Source organism: Euleptes europaea, chromosome 4, assembly GCF_029931775.1.
Source record: "Euleptes europaea isolate rEulEur1 chromosome 4, rEulEur1.hap1, whole genome shotgun sequence".
Classification (NCBI taxonomy): Eukaryota; Metazoa; Chordata; class Lepidosauria; order Squamata; family Sphaerodactylidae; genus Euleptes; species Euleptes europaea.
The window spans coordinates 1,018,204-1,038,315 of NC_079315.1; the positions used below are offsets into that span (position 1 = coordinate 1,018,204).

The 20,112-nt window shown below is 47.0% G+C and overlaps 1 protein-coding gene across 5 annotated transcripts in view; it reads left to right on the forward strand.

The window, feature by feature from the left end:
• Positions 1-20,112, forward strand: part of KCNMA1 (potassium calcium-activated channel subfamily M alpha 1) — a 372,162-nt gene that overhangs the window by 143,977 nt on the left and 208,073 nt on the right. For all 5 annotated transcript variants that reach the window (XM_056848906.1, XM_056848907.1, XM_056848910.1 and 2 more), the window contains exons 3-4: positions 8,905-8,998; positions 9,804-9,915. In XM_056848906.1, the coding sequence (XP_056704884.1) occupies positions 8,905-8,998; positions 9,804-9,915 (206 nt within the window). The remainder of the gene's footprint in view (positions 1-8,904; positions 8,999-9,803; positions 9,916-20,112) is intronic.

A 20,112-nucleotide genomic window follows, 5' to 3' on the forward strand; every position in this document is an offset into this window, starting at 1 on the left:
TGGAGATCTCCAGCTATAACAACTGATCTCCAGCCTGCAGAGATCAGTTCCCCTGGAGAAAATGGCCACTTCGGCAATTGGACTCTATGGCATTGAAGTCCCTCCCCTCCCCAAACCCCGCCCTCCTCAGGCTCCGCCCCAAAAACCTCCCGCCTGTGGCAGAGGGACTTGGCAACCCTATATCTAGAGTAGCAGAGTTGCGCTTTCCAAAGGCCAAATATCATTTGTCCCACTAATATAACAATAATCAGAATAACCCTTTGCTTCAACAGTGTTTAATATGTAATTTAATCACTTCTAATTATTTGTGGACGGGTTGTTCAGCATTCTAATCTAAGACTTCGTATGTCCTTTAAAAAAAAAGATGTATTTTAAAACCACCAACATCAATTAAAGTCACACATTTAAGCCGGAGTATTGCTTGCTATGATGTAAACTAGATCTAAGGCATTTACCATACCACATTTATAATCATTAAAACAGATTAATACAGGTCACAGTGCGTGTAAAGTGGTGGTGGTGTGTGTGTGTGTTTGAGAAATCACCATTTCACTGATTTGATAGATTCTTAGGAAATACTCACTTGGCACTATAAATGACACATGTGCTTTTACTGGTTTATGCTGTATTAATAAATCTGAATCTAACATGGCACAATTTGAACAGAGGTTTTCTATTCTACTGTCAAGTGTGTTTTAACTCGCACGCACGAACTCACGAAGCTGCCTTATACTGAATCAGACCCTTGGTCCATCAAAGTCAGTATTGTCTACTCAGACCAGGGTCTCAGGCAGGGGTCTTTCACTTTACCTACTTGCCTAGCCCCTTTAAGTGGAGATGCTGGGGATTGAACCTGGGACCTTCTGCATACCAAGCAGATGCCCTACCACTGAGCCACAGCCCCTCCCCTAGAAGAACACATGATAGCTGCCTTCTACTGAATCAGGCCCTTGATCCATCAAAATCAGTATTGTCTACACAGACCGGCAATGGCTCTCCAGGGTCTCAGGCTGAGGTCTTTCAAATCACCTACTTGCCTGGTCCCTTTAACTGGAGATGCCAGGAATTGAACCTGGGACCTTCTGCATACCAAGCAGATGCTCTGCCCCTGAGCCACAGCCCCTCCCCAGCTAGGAGTAGGGATAATGAGACTGGAAATTTGGGGGGAGGGTAACAAACACAGAAGATGGGAGGGAGACAGGACCAGGTTAGTTCATGGTTTAACAACGTCTCATGTTTGCCTCAGCCTCATTGTAGTTTGTAGCAATGGAGAGCTTTACAAAAAGTTTGCTGCTAAAAAAGAGCAGCAAACTGTACCCAGATGTCCGAGCTGCTCCTTCCTGTGCTCTTTCTTCCCTATGCCCCTCGTGGCCACAGTGCAGAAAATGAAGCGAAATGTGTTTGCTGAACCGAGTGTGATCCCAGCTTCTTCAGCCCTCAAGCTGACCCTAAACTTTGTACCCCCAGCACCCCCCTTCGCTCGGTGACCCTGACCTGCATTCGGCTGATCACAATAACAACATTTAATTAAATTAAACCATGGCTTCGCATTAGGCCAGAACTGAGCCAAAGCCCGTTATATGTTACCGAAACTTAGATTTTTCTCCTTGAGCACCAAAACGTGCTCTGTCCAACAAAATAAAGAGATCTGTCACAGCAGGGATAGAGCCGTCACGTGTGGGGACAGAAAACATGTCTAATTACTCCTTCCCCTGGATTATATACTAACCTGCAACCGACATATTGATTATAACAGCATCTCTTTGTTTTACATTTGCCATTCATCAATTACCGCTTCTGCTGTCCTTACAATTTCAGACTAAATTACGCATTTAATGCAACCTGCCCAGTCAGCATTATTTGCAACGGTTAATTGGCATGCTGTAGAGTTTTGTTAGAAGTGTGGCAGCGGCGTTCTAATTATCTCCCGGGAAGACAGAAGGAAGAAAATAGAGACGGGTCATCATTGGGGCACGATTAGATGACAGGAGGCTACTTGTTGGGATGCTGTAGGTTCCTGAATAATTTTATAAACGCTTGAAGGACTTATTCCAAATGCATCAAATGAAGCCAGTGGGGAGGAAGGAGGGGTTGAGAAGGGGATGCAGGGCCTACCTGCAGAAGTCCACCAGATAGACTTTTATCTTGGCCTTCTTCCAACAAGTTCAGGGCAGTTTGTGGGGTCCATCTGCCCATTGTATTCTCACAATACCCCTCTAAGATTGGTTAGGTTGAGCAGCAGTTACTGGCCCCTACTCAAGTGATAGTAGGAGTTTTCCATGTGCCACCTGGAGGTTGGCCACCCTACTGTTAACTGTGGTGTCTGGGTAGGGTTTCCGACCACCAGGCGAAGCCTGGAGCTCTCCCAGAATTACCGCTGACCTCCAGACTACAGTGGTCTGTTCCCCTAGAGAAAGTGGTAGCTTCCAGGAATTTCCAAACCCTGAGTTGGCAATGATACATCTGGATGGGACTTGTAAGTCCACATGGTGGCCCATGTGCCTCTAAATATCAGATACTGTGGGCAAGGACCAAGGCCTTGGTGCCCATAAGTATCCTGGAGGCATCTGGTGTCCAACGTTGGAAACAGGGTGCTCAGCTTGATGGACCCTTAGTCAGCTGATCTTTCTTCATCTTGCAAAACAACCATTTCTTTCCAGAAGTTGTAAACAAAGATAGGGTTTGTGTCTTTCCTTGGATTCTACAGACAGTCAATAGAAGAGTGGAAACTTCTTTACACATCTTCCTTAATTCATGGCTGGGGTGGGGACAGGCTGATCTTCGTGAATCCAGAGCACAACAGCTGGCGATCTTCTATCAGTGTGAGGTGTTCGTATAGAATGGATGTGGGGTGTGTGGTTGTTGCCTACAGGGTATCAGAGCAGTTGCCCCCACCGTGGCACCTGTAGGCATCATGGGGCCCAAGACACTTTTCTGGGGCTCACCAAGTGTTTTCAGGAAGTTGGTGGGAGCAGAGGGGGGACCTTTTGCCCAGCAAGGCTTCTGGTTGGCCAAAGGCAATTTGATTGGCTGTGCAAACTGTTAAAAGCATTGGTTCTTGTAGGTTATCCGGGCTGTGTAACCGTGGTCTTGGAATTTTCTTTCCTGACGTTTCGCCAGCAACTGTGGCAGGCATCTTCAGAGTAGTAACACTGAAGGACAGTGTCTCTCAGTGTCAAGGGTGTAGGAAGAGTAATATATAGTCAGAAAGGGGTTGGGTTTGAGCTGAGTATTGTCCTGCAAAAGTATTGTCCTGTAAGTATTTGATACTTACAGGACAATACTTTTGCAGGACAATACTCAGCTCAAACCCAACCCCTTTCTGACTATATATTACTCTTCCTACACCCTTGACACTGAGAGACACTGTCCTTCAGTGTTACTACTCTGAAGATGCCTGCCACAGTTGCTGGCGAAACGTCAGGAAAGAAAATTCCAAGACCACGGTTACACAGCCCGGATAACCTACAAGAACCAATGAACTCTGACCGTGAAAGCCTTCGACAATATTTTGTTAAAAGCATTGCTTTGGCCGCAGCTGCCATCATAGGACAAGGCTCTTCAACTGCATGACTGAAGGTAAGCTGTGGCAGCCATTTTTGTGGATGGCTCCGCCTCCCGTGGTAGCCATTTTGTCCCTGTGCCCGCCATGCTGTGTCAGAATTCCATAGGTGACCCCAGAGGTTCAAAAAGGTTGCGGGCTCCTGAATTAGACCGTAACTGGCTGCACTCCTAAGCAGCATTTACTAGCGAGTAAGTACCATTGAGCTCAGTGGAATTTACTTCTAAGTATACACGCTTGGGATTGCACTGTGTGCGTAACCTCAATCACAGATGAGGGAACTCCGACATGTTGCTCTCCAGGGTGTTGATCTAGGATAAGTAGAAATGGGTTATTAGCATTGCCACTCATTCCTGTGAAGACGGGGCCCAGGAAACTAACTGCACTTTCACAGATACTGAATAATCCACTTTCAATCCGCTTTCAATGCACTTTAATGATAGTTTGCAAGTGGATTTTGCTGCATCACACCGTAAAATCCAGCTGCAAAGTGCATAGAAAGTGGATTGAAAGTTATTTGGCATGTATGAAAGTGCCCTAAGTGGTTTTTTTTAATGGAGTTACTGATTATTTGTTAAGATATTTTTTTACTCAGCTTTTCAGCAATAAATAAAACAGTAAGATATCCGATAAAATAAACACAAAGATTAATCAAACAGAGCAAACCAACTGCAGGGGGAAAAAACCACTAATCCGTCCTGTAGTGTAGTGGTTCGAGTGTCAGGGTATGATCCGGGAGGCCTGGTTTCGAATCCCAACTTGCGCCACGGAAGCTTGCTGGGCGAGCTTGGGCCAGTTAGCCACTCTGAGCCTAGCCTACCTCAGGGTTGTTGTGAGGATGAAAAGGAGAGGGGAATGGTGTAAGTTGCTTTGGGTCCCCATTGGGGAGAAAGGCCACGGCAGGGTGCAAATGAAGGAAAGAAACCTGAGCTTATCAACTAGCAAAGCAGCAAACCCACAACAAATAAAAAAAACCAGGTCCAACCACAGGGCATACATAAGGTTGCCAACTCCAGGTGATACCTGGAGATCCCTCCACTATTACAACTGATCTCCAGGTGACATACATCAGTTCACCTGGAGAAAATGGCCACCTTGGAAGGTAGAATCTTTGGCCTTATACCCCGTTGAAGTCCCTCCCCTCCCCAAACCCCGCCCTCCTCAAGCTCCATCCCCAAAATCTCCAGGTATTTCTCAACCCAGAGCTGGCAACCCTGGTCACATAACACAAGATCAGTAATCAAATCGAAATGTTCCCACAGAACAAGAATGTGCGGAGCGGCTTCCTGAGCAGCAGTGCGATAAATGGGCATCCGCTTTGCCCAGAATGCATGCCTAATTTGAAATCTAAGATCAACTGATATACATTTTCCCCCCGTTTTGCCAGGTGAGGCTTGCGGTAGACAAGCCTGTTACCATTCAAACGGAGGGGAGTTTGACCCTCACTCCCCAAAACCCTTTTCTCTGCTATCTTGGATGCAAAGGGACATGTTGCTGTTTTTTAAACGTGCAGGGGCATTCAAATTTGTGATGCCCTTCCTCCCCACCCACCCATGGTCTGAAATGCACAGATGAGCCAAAGCGTTTCCAGCTCTTGCAAACAGCTGGGTGTAGGAGAGAGACGTGCAGGAAGCAAATGCTGGGCGTCAACAGGGCTTTTCTTCGCCTCTGGCTTTTGTGGGTGTCACCAGGAAGACACGTACGGCACATTCCTCGTCAGATCTGTCAGCTGCAAAGTGCCGAGGTGGATCTCGCCTAGGGATGCCAGCCTCCAGGTGGGGCCTGGGGATCCCCTGGAATTACAGCTCATCTCCAGACAACAGAGATCAGACCCCTGGGAGAAAATTGAGGCGTTGGGGGGGGGGGGGTGAACACATGAACACATGAATCTGCCTTCTACTGAATCAGAGCCTTCTTGGTCCATCCAAGTCAGTCTTGTCTACTCAGACCGGCAGCAGCTCTCCGGGGTCTCAGGCAGAAAAGGGACTTTCCCATCACCTACTTGCCCGGTCCCTTTAACTGCTTTACCCTGTTTTCTGTGAGGTAGAAACCAAATTTTATTTTTGCCAGACCAATGTGAGATGCTAGAGAGCCAGCGTGGTGTAGTGGATAAAAGTGGCAGACTCTAATCTGGAGAACCGGGGTTGGTTTCCCCACTCCTCCACATGAAGCCTGCTGGGTGACCTCAGGCCAGTCACGGTTCTCTCTGAACTCTCTCAGCCCCACCTACCTCACAGGGTGTCTGTTGTGGGGAGGGGAACAGAAGGAGATTGTAAGCTGGTTTGAGACTCCTTAAAAGATAGAGAAGATCAGGGTATAAAAACCAGTTCTCTTCTTCCTCCTCCTCCTCCTCTTCTAGAGAGCCAGCATGGTGTAGTGGTTAAGAGCGGTGGTTTGGAGCGGTGGACTCTGATCTGGAGAACCGGGTTTGATTTCCCACTCCTCCACATGAGCGGCGGAGGCTAATTTGGAGAAACCGTTTGGTTTCCCCACTCCTACACATGATGCCAGCTGGGTGACCTTGGGCAAGTTACAGCTCTGTTGGGGCTCTCTCAGCCCCATCTACCTCACAGGGTGTCTGTTGTGGGGAGGGGAAGGGGAGGAGATTGTAAGCCGGTTTGATTCTCCCTTAAGTGGTAGAGAAAGTCTACCACTTAAGGGAGTGGTATAAAAACCACATATAAAAACCAACTCCTCCTCCTCCTCCTCCTCCTCCTCCTCCTCCTCCTCCTCCTCCTCCTCCTCCTCCTCTTCTTCTTCTTCTTCTTCTTCTTCTTCTTCTTCTTCTTCTTCTTCTTCTTCTTCTTCTTCTTCTTCTTCTTCTTCTTCTTGTGCCACAGATACATTCCATCCTTTGCTTGGCTTTTGGGGTTAAGCCTTCTTATATAAGAGTGGGGTTTTACCATTTGGCATTCAGTAACGTTTGGGCCTTTCAAAAAAACAAACAAACCCCCACACTTTGGAAAGCAACCACAATCCCAGAAACAGCCGAATGGATTAGTAAACTATTTGACTTTGCTTTAATGTCAAAATTAACATATCTGGTGAAAAGGAACTTAATAGATGAATTTAAGTTGAAGTGGCAATCACTTTATGATAAATATACATGTGTTTAAAATGTTTGCAAGTCCATAGGAGGCTGGCCGCATGCTCCGCGCCTTGGACATCTCATTTCCCCCCCACTGCCTTTAATTCGATTATGGATGCTCTTAACGCTCAGAAAGTCTTGCTTGTTGGGCAGTTTCGCCTGACCTCTGTGGCTTTACTAACTGGTATGATGCCTTCTGCTCTGCTTATACCAGTAAAGTCAAGGGATCTTTTTTTTGGGGGGGGGGTTCTGTTTCCTCAAGCCTATTCTCCCATCCCTCTGCTTTTAAGTAAATTTAGTAAATGTAGTGGTTAAGAGCAGTGGTTTGGAGCGGTGGACTCTGATTTGGAGAACCGGGTTTGATTCCCCCACTCCTCCCCATGAGCGGCGGAGGCTAATCTGGTGAACTGGATTTGTTTCCCCCACTCCTACACACGAAGCCAGCTGGGTGACCTTGGGCTAGTCACAGCTCGCTCAGCCCCACCTACCTCACAGGGTGTCTGTTGTGGGGAGGGGAAAGGAAGGTGATTGTAAGCTGGTTTGAGTTTGGGGTGTGTGTGTTCTGTTTCCTCAAACCTATTCTCCCATCCCTCTGCTTTAAGTAAATTTGGAGCCTGAGAAAATATCTTTCCTGCGAGTTATGCTGATGGATATGAAATTTGCTTTGAATATCAGGTTATACAACTTAACCTGGTTTAACCTCTGTGGCTATACCAACTGGTATGATACCCAGTGCTCTATTTATACCAGTAAAGTCAAGGGATCTTTTTTTGTTTGGGGGTGTATGTTCTGTTTCCTCAAATCTATTCCCCCGTCCCTCCACTTTAAGTATTGCTGATGGATTCGAAATTTGCTTTGCATATCAGGTTATACTACTTAACCTGGCGGGGTGGGGAGGGGGCCGTAATCCCGCCAGTCCTCCCCTGGGAATGTCTCAAATAAATCCCAAAATGTACTTCCTTCAGTTGACAAGGAGCTAAATACCTTGAACCTCTACCGCAGTACACATGTGTTTTACTGGCTTAGGCTGTATTAATAATAAATCTGAATCGACCCCAGTACCAGTTTGTATAGACAGTGCTGCAGGGGTTGCATTGGTCTGTGAGTAACATTCAAAAAATTGGAATGGCTGCCCGAGGGTCTTGAGGGGAAATGTCTTCAATGGCGCATGTGGGAAATTAACCCTTAACAGCACTGCTTCGGATCCTGCCAGTATGTACTGTCCTAATAGGAAACGTGCAGAGTGTCTAGCCAAATACAAACCTCTTGTTTGGTAAGCAAGAAAAACCTGTCAAAATGCCCCTTCCCCTGTTGCTGATGCAGAAGGCATCCATAAGCAAGGACCTCTTTTTCTTAAGCAGACAGGGGAGGAAGGGAATAACATAAAATAATTCGACAACTTTGCAAAGAATTTCCCGCAGTATTATTTATTAAAAATGTTTTTTCCTGGTTCAAAATCTGTAAAGAATAGTATAATGAGAGCCAATTGTATGTATGAGACCAAGGGTTGCCAACTGATCAGGGGTGGGGGGATACGGGACCCAGCCAGGCATGCTGCTTGAGCTGGCTGCCAACCTCCAGGTGTGGCCTGGAGATCTCCTGGAATGACAATTGGTCTCCAGACTACAGAGATCACTTCCCCTGGAGAAAACTGACTGCTTTGGAGGCTGGATTCTATGGCATTATATCCAACGGAGGTCGCGCCTCTCCCCAAACCCCAGCCTCCCCAGCCTCCACCCCAAAATCTCCAGGAGTTTCCCAACCCAGACCTGGCAAGCCTACAGCTAGGGCAATGAGCCGGTGAAGCTTTTCTCAGTATGAGAAGGAGATTTTTCACCTGCTGTTGTCAAACAACAGCAGAACAGGGTTGGAGCTGCTAAGAAAAGTTGGCAACCTCCCTTGGAATATGTTGGGAAATGGCCCTGGATATCTGAAGCCGGTTCTGTAAGGGTTAATGGTGGGGAGGGGGTTCTGCAGCCCCGGGAGATTCTCTTGCTTGGCCTTCCTTAAAGACGCCTGCATGTTTTCACCCCAGCCGTCAATCGAAACGAAGAATGGTAAAAATGGCTGACCACCCGAGTCCCTTCCAAAATAAATGCCTGCCTGGTTTTTGGCGAGGTGGGGAGGGCTCTTGCGCTCAGCCCATCATCTAATCAAAATAAAAAAACTGACTTTTATTGTGTGTGTTGTTATTTGTACGACATGCTGATTGTTTCCCCTCACATTTACTTCCATCTTTTCTTCTCTCTAATAGCCCAATAGAATCTTGCCAGAATTTCTATAAAGATTTCACGTTACAGATTGACATGGCTTTCAACGTGTTCTTTCTACTCTACTTTGGCTTGCGGGTAAGTACCGGCCTCCCCCCCCCCCCGGTTGACCTTGTTTGTCAATGTACAAAGAATGAATGAAGCCATTCCAGTTGCCCATATCTATCCATCCATTCATTCAGCATGTGTGCACCCTCCTCTCTTCAGCATCGCCAACCTCCAGGTGGGGCCTGGAGATCTCCCAGAATGACAACTGATCTCCAGATGACAGAGATCAGTTGCCCTGGGGGGAAATGGCTGCTTTGGAGGCATTATACCCCACAGAGGTTCCTCCCCTCCCCAAACGACACCTTCCCCAGGCTCCCCTTCCAGATCTCCTGGAATTTTTCATCATGGAGTTGATAACACATGAACGCATGAAGCTGCCTTATACTGAATCAGACCCTTGGTCCGTCAAAGTCAGTATTGCCTACTCAGACTGGCAGCAGCTCTCCAGGGTCTCAGGTAGAGGTCTATTCACATCACCTACTCACTTGGTCCCTTTAACTGGAGATGCCGGGGATGGAACCTGAGACCTTCTGCATGCCAAGCAGATGCTGTACCACTGAGCCATGACCCCTCCCCTACAGCTGGCTGCTATAGCTACAGGACAGAACTCCTCCAAAAGAATAAGGTTACAGGGAAAGGTTCCAAATATTCATTGGGAGGAGGGGCAATAAAAGCATCCTCTCCAACCGGCACTTGCAATGTACGGCTGATAGGAAATGCTGAAGTAAAACCTTGAGTTTGTGGCGTGAGGCTGATCTGTGCTTGCTAAAGAGGAAAGCTGCCTAAAATACAAGTCTTCATGCCTTTTTCTCCCTTTCCTCTCTCCCCTTCCCAGTTCATAGCAGCCAACGACAAGTTGTGGTTCTGGCTGGAAGTAAACTCAGTGGTCGATTTCTTCACAGTCCCTCCAGTATTCGTTTCAGTGTATTTAAACAGAAGTTGGCTGGGTAAGTAAATGGCATGTCGCCTCTTCCTTTCAGTTTTTCATAACTCGGGGGGGGGGGGGAGGTCCAAGTGTCCAGGCCCATCTTGGCAAAAGCCCCCGGCCTGGAGCAACCACCGTGTGCGACACGGAAACTTGCAGGCGTGTGGGTCTGCGACAATCAGAGGGTGGTTGTGTGTTTTCCTTCTCCTGCCTTCTTCCCTTTGTGGGGTTTGTGAGACGGATGACATTAATGTTGAGAAGGCAAGTGAACTCAGCCCAGAAGGAGAAAGTTGACAGGGTTGAACACATGAAGCTGCCTTATACCAAATCAGACACTCGGTCCATCAAAGTCAGTATTGTCTACTCAGACCGGCAGTGGCTCTCCAGGGTCTCAGGAGGTGGTCTTTCACATCACTTACCTGCCTGGTCCCTTTAACTGGAGATGCCGGGGATTGAACCTGGGACCTTCTGCATGCCAAGTAGGGGCTCTACCACTGAGCTACAACCCAAAGAATCGGCACATGAACACATGAAGCTGCCTTATACTGAATCAGACCCTCGGTCCATCAAAGTCAGCATTGTCTACCCAGGCCAGCAGCGGCTCTCCAGGGTCTCAGGCAGGAGTCTTTCACATCACCTACCTGCCTAGTCCCTTTCACTGGAGATGCCGGGGATTGAACCTGGGACCCTCTGCAGGCCAAGCAGATGCTCTACCACTGAGCCACGGCCCCTCCCCTTGGCTCTTCAGGGTCTCAGGCAAAGGTCTTTCACACCAACTACTTGCCTGGTCCCTTTAACTGGAGATGCCACTGGGGATTGAACCTGAGACCTTCTGCATGCCAAGCAGAGGCTGTACCTCTGAGCCACGACCCCTCCCCAATGACAGGGTTGCGGTCCAACCCTCCCCACTCATGGACCCCCCCTTGCCATTTGCCGGATTTCCACCTTGCTTGTTGAGTAGGGTTTGCCAGCTCCAGGTTGGAAAATTCCCAGAGGTTTGTGGGTGGAGCCTGGGGAGGGTGAGATCTGGGAAAGGAGGGACTGCAGAAGGCTGAAGGCCATGCAGTCCACTCTACAAAGCAGCCATTTTCTCCAGGGGAACCGATCTCTGTAGTTTGGAGATCAGTTGTCATTCTGGGAGGTCTCCAGGCTCCACCTGGAGGTTGGCAACTGTGTTCAGCAGGTGTCCACGTTATATGCCAACGATCAGTCAACATGAGGATTAATTGTACTGGCTGGCATTTGCAAATGATGGTGTTTCCTCAATTTCCTGTCCAGGAACTGGCTGAGCTTACTATTTTCACAGATGGAACTTGCTTCACTGCTCCTGACATTAACTGTGCTACTGAAATCCAATATTTATTTACATTGCAATTAACGTTTGTTTTGTCAGGATATGTATTCCTGACCTGGATGGCCCAGGCTAAACAGATCTCGTCAGTTCTCAGAATCTAAGCAAGGTCGGCCCTGGTTAGTGCTTGGATGGGAGACCACTGAGGAAGTCCAGGGTTGCTATGCAGAGGCAGGCCATGGCAAACCACCTCTGTTCATCTCCACCCTGACCAAATGGCCCAGGCTAGCTTCATCAGAGGCTCAGTAGGGTAGGCCGTGGTTAGTACTTGGATGGGAGACCACCAAGGTAGTCCAGGGTCACAAAGGCAGGCAATGGCAAACTACCTCTGAACATCATAGAATCATAGAATAGAATCATAGAATCATAGAGTTGGAAGGGAACACCAGGGTCATCTAGTCCAACCCCCTGCACAAGGCAGGAAATTCATTACTACCTCCCCCCCACACACACACACCCCAGTGACCCCCTACTCCATGCCCAGAAGATGGCTAAGGTGCCCTCCCTCTCATGATCTGCCTAAGGTCATAGAATCAGCATTGCTAACAGATGGCCATCTAGCCTCTGCTTAAAAACCTCCAGGGAAGGAGAGCTCACCACCACTCGAGGAAGCCTGTTCCACGGAGGAACCGCTCTGACTGTCAGAAAATTCTTCCTAATGTCTAGACGGAAACTCTTTTGATTTAATTTCAACCCGTTGGTTCTAGTCTGACCTTCTGGGGCAACAGAAAGCAGCTCAGCACCATCCTCTATATGACATCCCTTCAAGTACTTGAAGATGGTGATCATGTCCCCTCTCAAGTCTTCTCCTCTTCAGGCTAAACATATCCAGCTCCTTCAACCTTTCCTCATAGGACTTGGTCTCCAGACCCCTCAACCATCTTTGTTGCCCTCCTCTGGACACGTTCCAGCTTGTCTACACCTTTCTTCAATTGCGGTGCCCAAAGCTGAACACAACACTCTAGGTGAGGTCTAACCAGAGCAGAGTGATACCAAGACTTCGCATGATCTTTTGATAAAGCGTATATTAGTGATTCTTGCCCAACCCCAGCCTCGAACCCCCTGGGACTTTGCTCAGCAAAGTACGAATCCTTCTTGCAGCCTGAGGAGTTTGATGTAGGAACAAGACTTCCTACTTTGCTGGGAGGGCCACTCTTGTATATAGCATCCGGGACCAGGCTGCAAAGAGCCTTTCTCACATCGTGCACAAAGATCTCTCGCTGCGGGGATCTTGTATCTTGGTCTTAACTGTGGGTAGAACGGCCCCCTGGTTTGTCTGACGCTGTTCTGATGCATCTCAGAGCAGCCTGGCAGTTTTTATCACAGGAACCTGTTCCCCTCTAGCTTTCTCTCGCTGCTTCACCTGCTAAATTTCCGTGTGTCGGGTCAGGAGACACACAGTGATCCAGCCTGCTGCATACAATATTTTAATGTGGGGGGGGGGGGGAGAGAGACTCGAATGGTGACAGTGATCTCTGTGAGGATTTATAGGCTTTGTAGCTTTAATTTTGACTTTGCTGGCCTGAGGATCGATCTTTACTTCTGCTGATTCTGTAGCCAGAAGCTGCCAAGGAGTTACTAATTTGTTCTTCCTTTCCGGTGTAACTGTGGTTTAAACAACAGTCTCCTTCTGCCATCTAGTGGTCAGCCTGAGGCATGACCTCCACTTTGGAAAAAGTGGGGAATCTCCATTGCAAAAATAAACAAAGATGTAGACAAGCTGGAAGGTGTCCAGAGGAGGGCAACGAAGATGGCGAGGGGTCTGGAGACCAAGTCCGATGAGGAAAGGTTGAAGGAGCTGGGGATGTTTGGCCTGAAGAGGAGAAGACTGGGAGGGGACATGAGAACCATCTGCAAGTACTGGAAGGGCTGTCATATAGAGGAGGGTGCCGAGTTGTTTTCTGTTGCCCCAGAAGGTCGGACCAGAACCAACGGGTTGAAATTAAATCAAAAGAGTTTCCATCTAGACATTAGGAAGAACTTTCTAACAGTTAGAAGAGTTCCTCAGTGGAACAGGCTTCCTCGGGAGGGGGTGGGCTCTCCTATATTTCTGTATTCCCCCCAGTCAGATGACCAGACCCAACTGGGATGTATTACCCTGACCTTGATGGTCCAGGCTGGCCTGATCTCGTTAGATCTCAAACTAAGCAGGGTTGGCTTTACCTGGTTTGTACTTAGATGGGAAACCAGCAAGGAAGACGTCCAGGGTTGCTACGCAGAGGCAGGCAATGCCAAACCATAGAATCATATAGTTGGAAGGTATCACCAGGGTCATCTAGTCCAACCCCTGCACAAGGCAGGAAATTCCCAACTACCTCCCCCCAACACCCCCAGTGACCCCTACTCCATGCCCAGAAGATGGCTAAGGTGCCCTCCCCTCTCATGAACTGCCTAAGTTCACAGAATCAGCATTGCTGACAGATGGCCATCTAGCCTCTGCTTCAAAATCTCCAGAGAAGGCGAGCTTACCACCTCCCGAGGAAGCCTGTTCCACTCAGGAACTGCTCTGTTAGAAAATTCTTCCTAATGTCTAGACGGAAACTCTTTTGATTTAATTTCAACCTGTTGGTTCTGGTCCGATCACCTCAGAACATCTCTTACTCTGACTTGGATAGCCCAGGCTAGCTGGATCTCATCAGATATCGGAAGCTAAGCAGGGTCGGCCCTGGTTAGTACTTGGATGGGAGACCACCAAGGAAGTCCAGGGTCATGATGTGGAGGCAGGCTGAGGACACTGGAAAACACCTCCGAACATACATCTCTTGCCTTGACAATCCTACGGGGTCGCTATTAGTCGGTGGCAACTTGATGGAACTTTCCACCACCACCACTTGAGGCATCATCCCAAAAGGAGTTTCCAAGAGTACCTAGAGGATTGAGGGCTGGCTTGTTGGTTGTTAGAAGTGGGGGGCATTGAGGAAGGGTGTCAGCTCTGGGTCACCAGCTAAATCCCACAAACGAATTCCTAGGCAGGTTTTCCATAGAAAGTTGTTTATTGAGAAATAGGCACAGTGATATGCAGAAAGTGACTTGGAAATATAGAAAGTTGTTTATTGAGAAATAGGCACAGTGATATGCAGAAAGTGACTTGGAAATAAGCAACGATACTAATAGGGGAATGCTGAGGGTGCAGGAAATATAAAGAAGAGCAAACTTTCAGAACGACTCCTGGTTGCCACGGCGACCCCCTCCCTGTTCCCTGTTCTCAGGGCCTGGCTTCAGCAGCTTGCAAATGCTTTCCCCGGCTGCATGCCAGACAGCTGCTTTTGTGGAATGGCGAGATCCTGAAGTGCCTTGAAAACTCAAGGGGTAGCCATAAATTGCAAGGTCAGCCCTCAAGGAAGTCCAGGGTTGCTATGAGGAGGTAGGCAATGACAAACCACCTCTGAACATCTAACAGTTAGAGCGGTTCCTCAGTGGAACAGGCTTCCTCGCGAGGTGGTGAGCTCTCCTTCCGTGGAGGTTTTTAAGAAGAGGCTAGATGGCCATCTGTCAGCAATGCTGATTCTGTGACCTTAGGCAGATGATGAGAGGGAGGGGCATCTTGGGCATCTTCTGGGCATGTAGGGGTCACTGGGTGTGTGTGGGGAGGAGGTAGTTGTGAATTTCCTGCATTGTGCCAGGGGTTGGACTAGATGACCCTGGTGGTCCCCTTCCAACTCTTTGATTCTATGATTCTATCTCTTACACTGCCCGATCTTATCCAATCTTGGAAGCTGAGTAGTATCAGCTGTGGCTAGTACATGGATAGGAGACCACCAAGGAAGTCCAGGGTCGTGACTACAGAGACAGGCAATGGCAAACCACCTCTGAACATCTCTTACACTGACCTTGATGTGCCAGGCTAGCCTGATCTCATCAGATCTCAGAAGCTAAGTTCAGTCCTGCTTAGTACTTGGATGGGAGACCACCAGGGAAGTCGAGGATTGTTACGCAGAGGCAGGCAATGGGAAACCGCCTCTGTTCTTCTGTTACCCTGACCAGGATGGGCCAGGCTAGCCCATTGTTGTCAGATCCTGGTAGTTAAGCAGAGTTGGCCTGGGTTAGTATTTAGATGGCAGACCATCAAAGAAGTCCAGGGTCACTATACAGAGGCAGGCAATGACAAACCACCTCTGAATGTCTCTTGGCTTGAAAACCCTACAGGGTCACCATAAGTTGGGTGTGACTTTCCATCACCACCCCTCCCTCTGAAAATGAAAGTTTCACCTAGGTCTGTCAAGGGAGATTAGCCTTGTTACCTGTCTTGCTAGGGTTGCCATTCTGGGTTGGGAAATGCCTGGAGATTTTGGGGGTGGAGCCTGAGGAAGGGACTTCAATGGGGTATAATGTCATAGAGTCCATCTTCCAAAGTGGCCATTTTCTCCAGGTGAACTGATCGCTGTCACTTGGAGAGCAAATGTAATAGCAGGAGGTCTCCAGCCACAGCCTTGAGGTTGGGAACCCTATATCTTCTGCTTCCTAAATGGAACAAATGTGCAAGGTAAACAAACCCTCAAATTAGCCTAGCTTTTTGGGGAGGGAGCAGTGCCTTGGTTTTTTTTGGGGGGGGGCATGTGAAAGCAGAGCTTAAGAAAGAACATGCATTTGCGTTTATAATGGACTTTGTAAGCTGTAGCATCTGAGATCTGTGCAAAATGTTAGCTTGTTTTCTTTATTTCATGAAATCGTTTTTGTTTTTTTAAATCGAATTATCGTTTTCTCGATCTGAGCGGGACTTAGTTGGAAACAACAGACCTGTAGACGTCGACAGCAGCTAGAAGTTTATCGTCTGCGGCCTGTTTCTAGCTACTCCCCTGTAGGAAAAGGTAGTCCCCTGTGCAAGCACCGGGTCATTCCTGACCCATGGGGTGACGTCACATCCTGACGTTTCTAAGGCAGACTTGGTTTGCGGGGTGGTTTGCCAGTGCCTTCCCCAGTCATCTTCCCTTTACCCCCAGCAAGCTGGGTACTCATTTGACCGACCTCGGAAGGATGGAAGGCTGAGTCCACCTTGAGCCGGCTACCTGAACCTGACTTCCGTTGGGTTCGAACTCAGGTCGTGAGCAGAGCTTTGGACTTCAGTACTGCAGCTTAGCACTCTGTGCCACGGGGCTCCCCTGTAGCTGATTTAAAATATTTAGTTGTCGTTAAGCAAGGATTAGTTGAAGCCCCCCCCCCCCCCATGCAAACCCATTTCACGAGGATATCCTGCAAGAGCCGGCTGGTGGATGAGATCTCTGCCCACGGCGCACGGGCTTTCACCAAACACGGGTCCCTGTGCTGCTGTAAAAGGGACCGCAGGCAGCGACATTTTGTGGGATGCGTGGTCGGTGGCTCAGAGCACCTCCTTTCTGCAGAAAGAGTAATCTGGCCTTTTTCCTCTGGCTGGGGAGTGAGGCCGGCCGGAGGGGTGGGGGAGACACACAAAAGAAGCTTATATAGTAATATCCGGATAGAAGATGGCTTTTAAGCTTGGGTACATCACAAATCAGAAGAGCGTCTGTGCCGCCGATCTTCATCTCTCAGCAATTTGCTTCTGTATTTTGGAGATATTCTTTGTTCTTTAGGAACCCTGAGTGGAGAAGGGAGTAGGGATCTACTCTATTTTTATTTATTTTTTTAAATTCAGAATCATCTTTTTGCTCCCCCCTCAAGTTATGTAATTTATTGTTTCCCCACTCTCTTCAAGAGTGGCGACTTTCCAGTATCCTCACAAGTGCTGCAGGGTTTATTTTTAAAGGTGGCCTTATTCTAATTTCCCCTAAATTTTAGGCAAAACTACTTTTGTCTTTTTTTTCCTCCTGCCCTGACGTGATGATTCCCAGCAAGATTTTGGTTTATCACAGCCCCCGAGGGGGTACACGGACTGAGACGTACACTGCTCCCCGGCGTCGAAAGAAGTCCTACGGGGACTTGTACAAAAACGGATACCGAGTCAGGTCTGGGCAGAGCCGCCTCGAAAAGGAAGACCAACATACTTTTCGGCAGACCTTGGTGTCTTGTTATAGGGTCGGTTCCTATTGGGGTAAGGAGCATCTAAAGGTTTTCACTTCCTGCTGCGTGGCCCTGTGTGGTTTCTCCGTGGTAGCAGGCGTGGTCCTAATGTTAACTGTATTCCAGAAGAGTTGGATGGTTGCGTCAAGATTGCATTTTGGGATGTGTGTGTGTGTGTGTGTGTGTGTGTGTGTGAGGGGGTGAAACTGGATCTCAGGTTTCAAGGAATTTCCTTAGGAAATGTTCATTTAGCAAAAGCACTTTTCCGGATGATGAATCTGTTTTTAAAATGGAAGTTAGCCTTTTTTGTTGAGAAAGATGTCCTCAATAAATGGAGGAAGGCTTATTGAATAAGTGGTAGAGAAAGTCGGCATATAAAAACCAACTCTTCTTCTTCTTCTTATATAAATTTCACAGTTTGTGTGCACTTTACTCTATTTTTTTTTTTTAATCAGCCTTCTATTTTGAACCAAATACTACGTTTCCATTTTATTCAGTTGTCTTTTTTTGGTAACATTTACTACATTTAATGCATACTTATTTGCACTTTTAAAACTTGTGTGTTCTTTAGTTTTATTGCTCAGCCTTGCTGTTTGTTTGTTTTGATTATAATATTTTCTTGCATTTCTTGGGCGGGGGGAATTATTTAAAAATGTTGTTGCATTTAAAACTTCTTACAACTACAAACTTCCTGAACGTTATTACCAAGAATTCCTGTGTGTGTGTGTGTGTATGTATATATATATATATATATATTTTTCTAACAAACTTGCATGTTGCTCAGTTCCTCCAGCGCTTCCACTTCAGTCAAAATATAAAATATAATTAGCAAAAACAGTCCCAAGTAGTCAGACAAAGAAACCTCAAATTGTAGATGACAGAATCGTCAGTTTTGTTTCTCTTCCCTGTCTCAAGAAATCCTCTCTCTTCATTTCTTCATTTCTTACTTGTAAAATTAGCTAGTTCAGAGTCCTGTTTTCAGATTCTTGAAAATAGCATTAGGAATATGTGCATCCTCTAACTCAGACATGCTTCTTAATCAATAATATTTTTGAACTGGCCTCCTGGTAGGGTTGCCAAACTCCAGGTGGTGAAGGAAAAATCAGACATCTCTGTACAATTACCAAAAGATCCTTACCTGGAGTGGAAGGAATCCAATACCTTACCCCTTTTGGGGAAGAATTTTGCACTTTAATCTTGAATATGGTATTCAGCTGAAACCCGATATCATGAATGGTGATGTATAACTGCACACAGTATATTTTTGAAGAACTGAGGAAGAATTGGGCTTCGTGCTCCAAAACGATCGTTTTCTCCTTCAATAGCCTGCTGTGCTGCAAAGAAAGAAATACACCTTAAAAGGACATTTTTAAGTGAACTGTGCTTCAATACTTACTTGTTAAAGGAATTGATTGCAAACTTACCTGTTGGGATATCCTGTAAATAAGAAAAAATACACTTGTTTGTTGGTAATATATGGTGTTGGGGGTTATATTACCACATACTGTAAAGATCAAAAAGGGCAAGAGTCCAGTAGCACCTTAAAGACTAACAAAAATATTTTCTGGTAGGGTATGAAGCTTTTGTGAGCCACAGCTCACTTCTTCAGATACTTCTTCAGTGGGTAGCCGTGTTAGTCTTTAAGGTGCTACTGGACTCTTGCCCTTTTTGACTACTGCAAACAGACTAACACGGCTACCCACTGTGAATATACTGTAAAGATTTAGCCAGAATATACTTGGCATCATTTACGGCTAAACTCCAGGTGGTGGCTGGAGATTTCCCGCTATTACAACTGATCTCCAAGCAATAGAAATCAGTCCCCCTGGAGGAAATGGCTGCATTGGCCATTGGACTCTGGCATTGAAGTCCCTCCCCTCTCCAAACCCCGTCTTCCTCAGGCTCTGCCCTCAAAATCTCCAGGTATTTCCCAACCTGGAGCTGGCAACCCTACCTTCTGGTAATAACATTAACAAGGCAATCCTAAATTGAGCTGTATCTGCTGGCCTTAGAAGGGTGTAACTCTGCTTAGGGTAGTGCTGGAAATGTCATAACTTTCCATACATTGCTTTTGAGCTCACCCCTCAGTTTGATCTATATTAAAGACTGGATGCCCCCCCCCCCCAATTTTATCCTCATGTGTGAAGATGCTTGTCTTGTTCTTACTTTTTTTTTGGGGGGGGTGCCTTATTATTAATGATTTCCATTTTTTCTTTTTCCATTTTCTGTAGAGGTTTTGATGCTATTGTTATTGGCTATGGAAAACAACAACAACTTTTAACTGGATCTTAGTTTCCCATGTGTAAGCCAACAAAATGTGTAGGCCTTTTCCTTTTCGTTTATCAAACACATCCATTGTTCCAAATCTCTTTCTAAGGTGTGTGTGTGTGTAAAGTGCCTTCAAGTCGCAGCCGACTTATGGCAACCCCTTTTTGGGGGGTTTTCATGGCAAGAGACTAACAGAGGTGGTTTTTGCCAGTGCCTTCCTCTGCGTAGAGACCCTGGGTGGTCTCCCATCCAAATACTAACCAGGGCTGACCCTGCTTAGCTTACGAGATCTGACAAGATCAGGCTAGCCTGGGCCATCCAGGTCAGGGCCTCTCTAAGGTAGCTAAACAGTATTCAATCTGTTTTTATTCTGATTTCACCTGATTTTTTCTGATTTTACCTGATTTTATAATCATCTTATTTCTATCAGGTTGTGTTTTTTTCCCCACATAAATACCATGTGTGAACTATTTTTACCTTGCATTGTGGAAAGCAAATGCCCTGACTTAAAAGCTGTTAGACAGCACAATTTAGAATTTGAAAATTATTCTTAATCTGAGAATGACCGCTCTCTGGCCAATACTGACTAGAGCTTCAGACATCTGAAGTAGTAATAATGTCTCA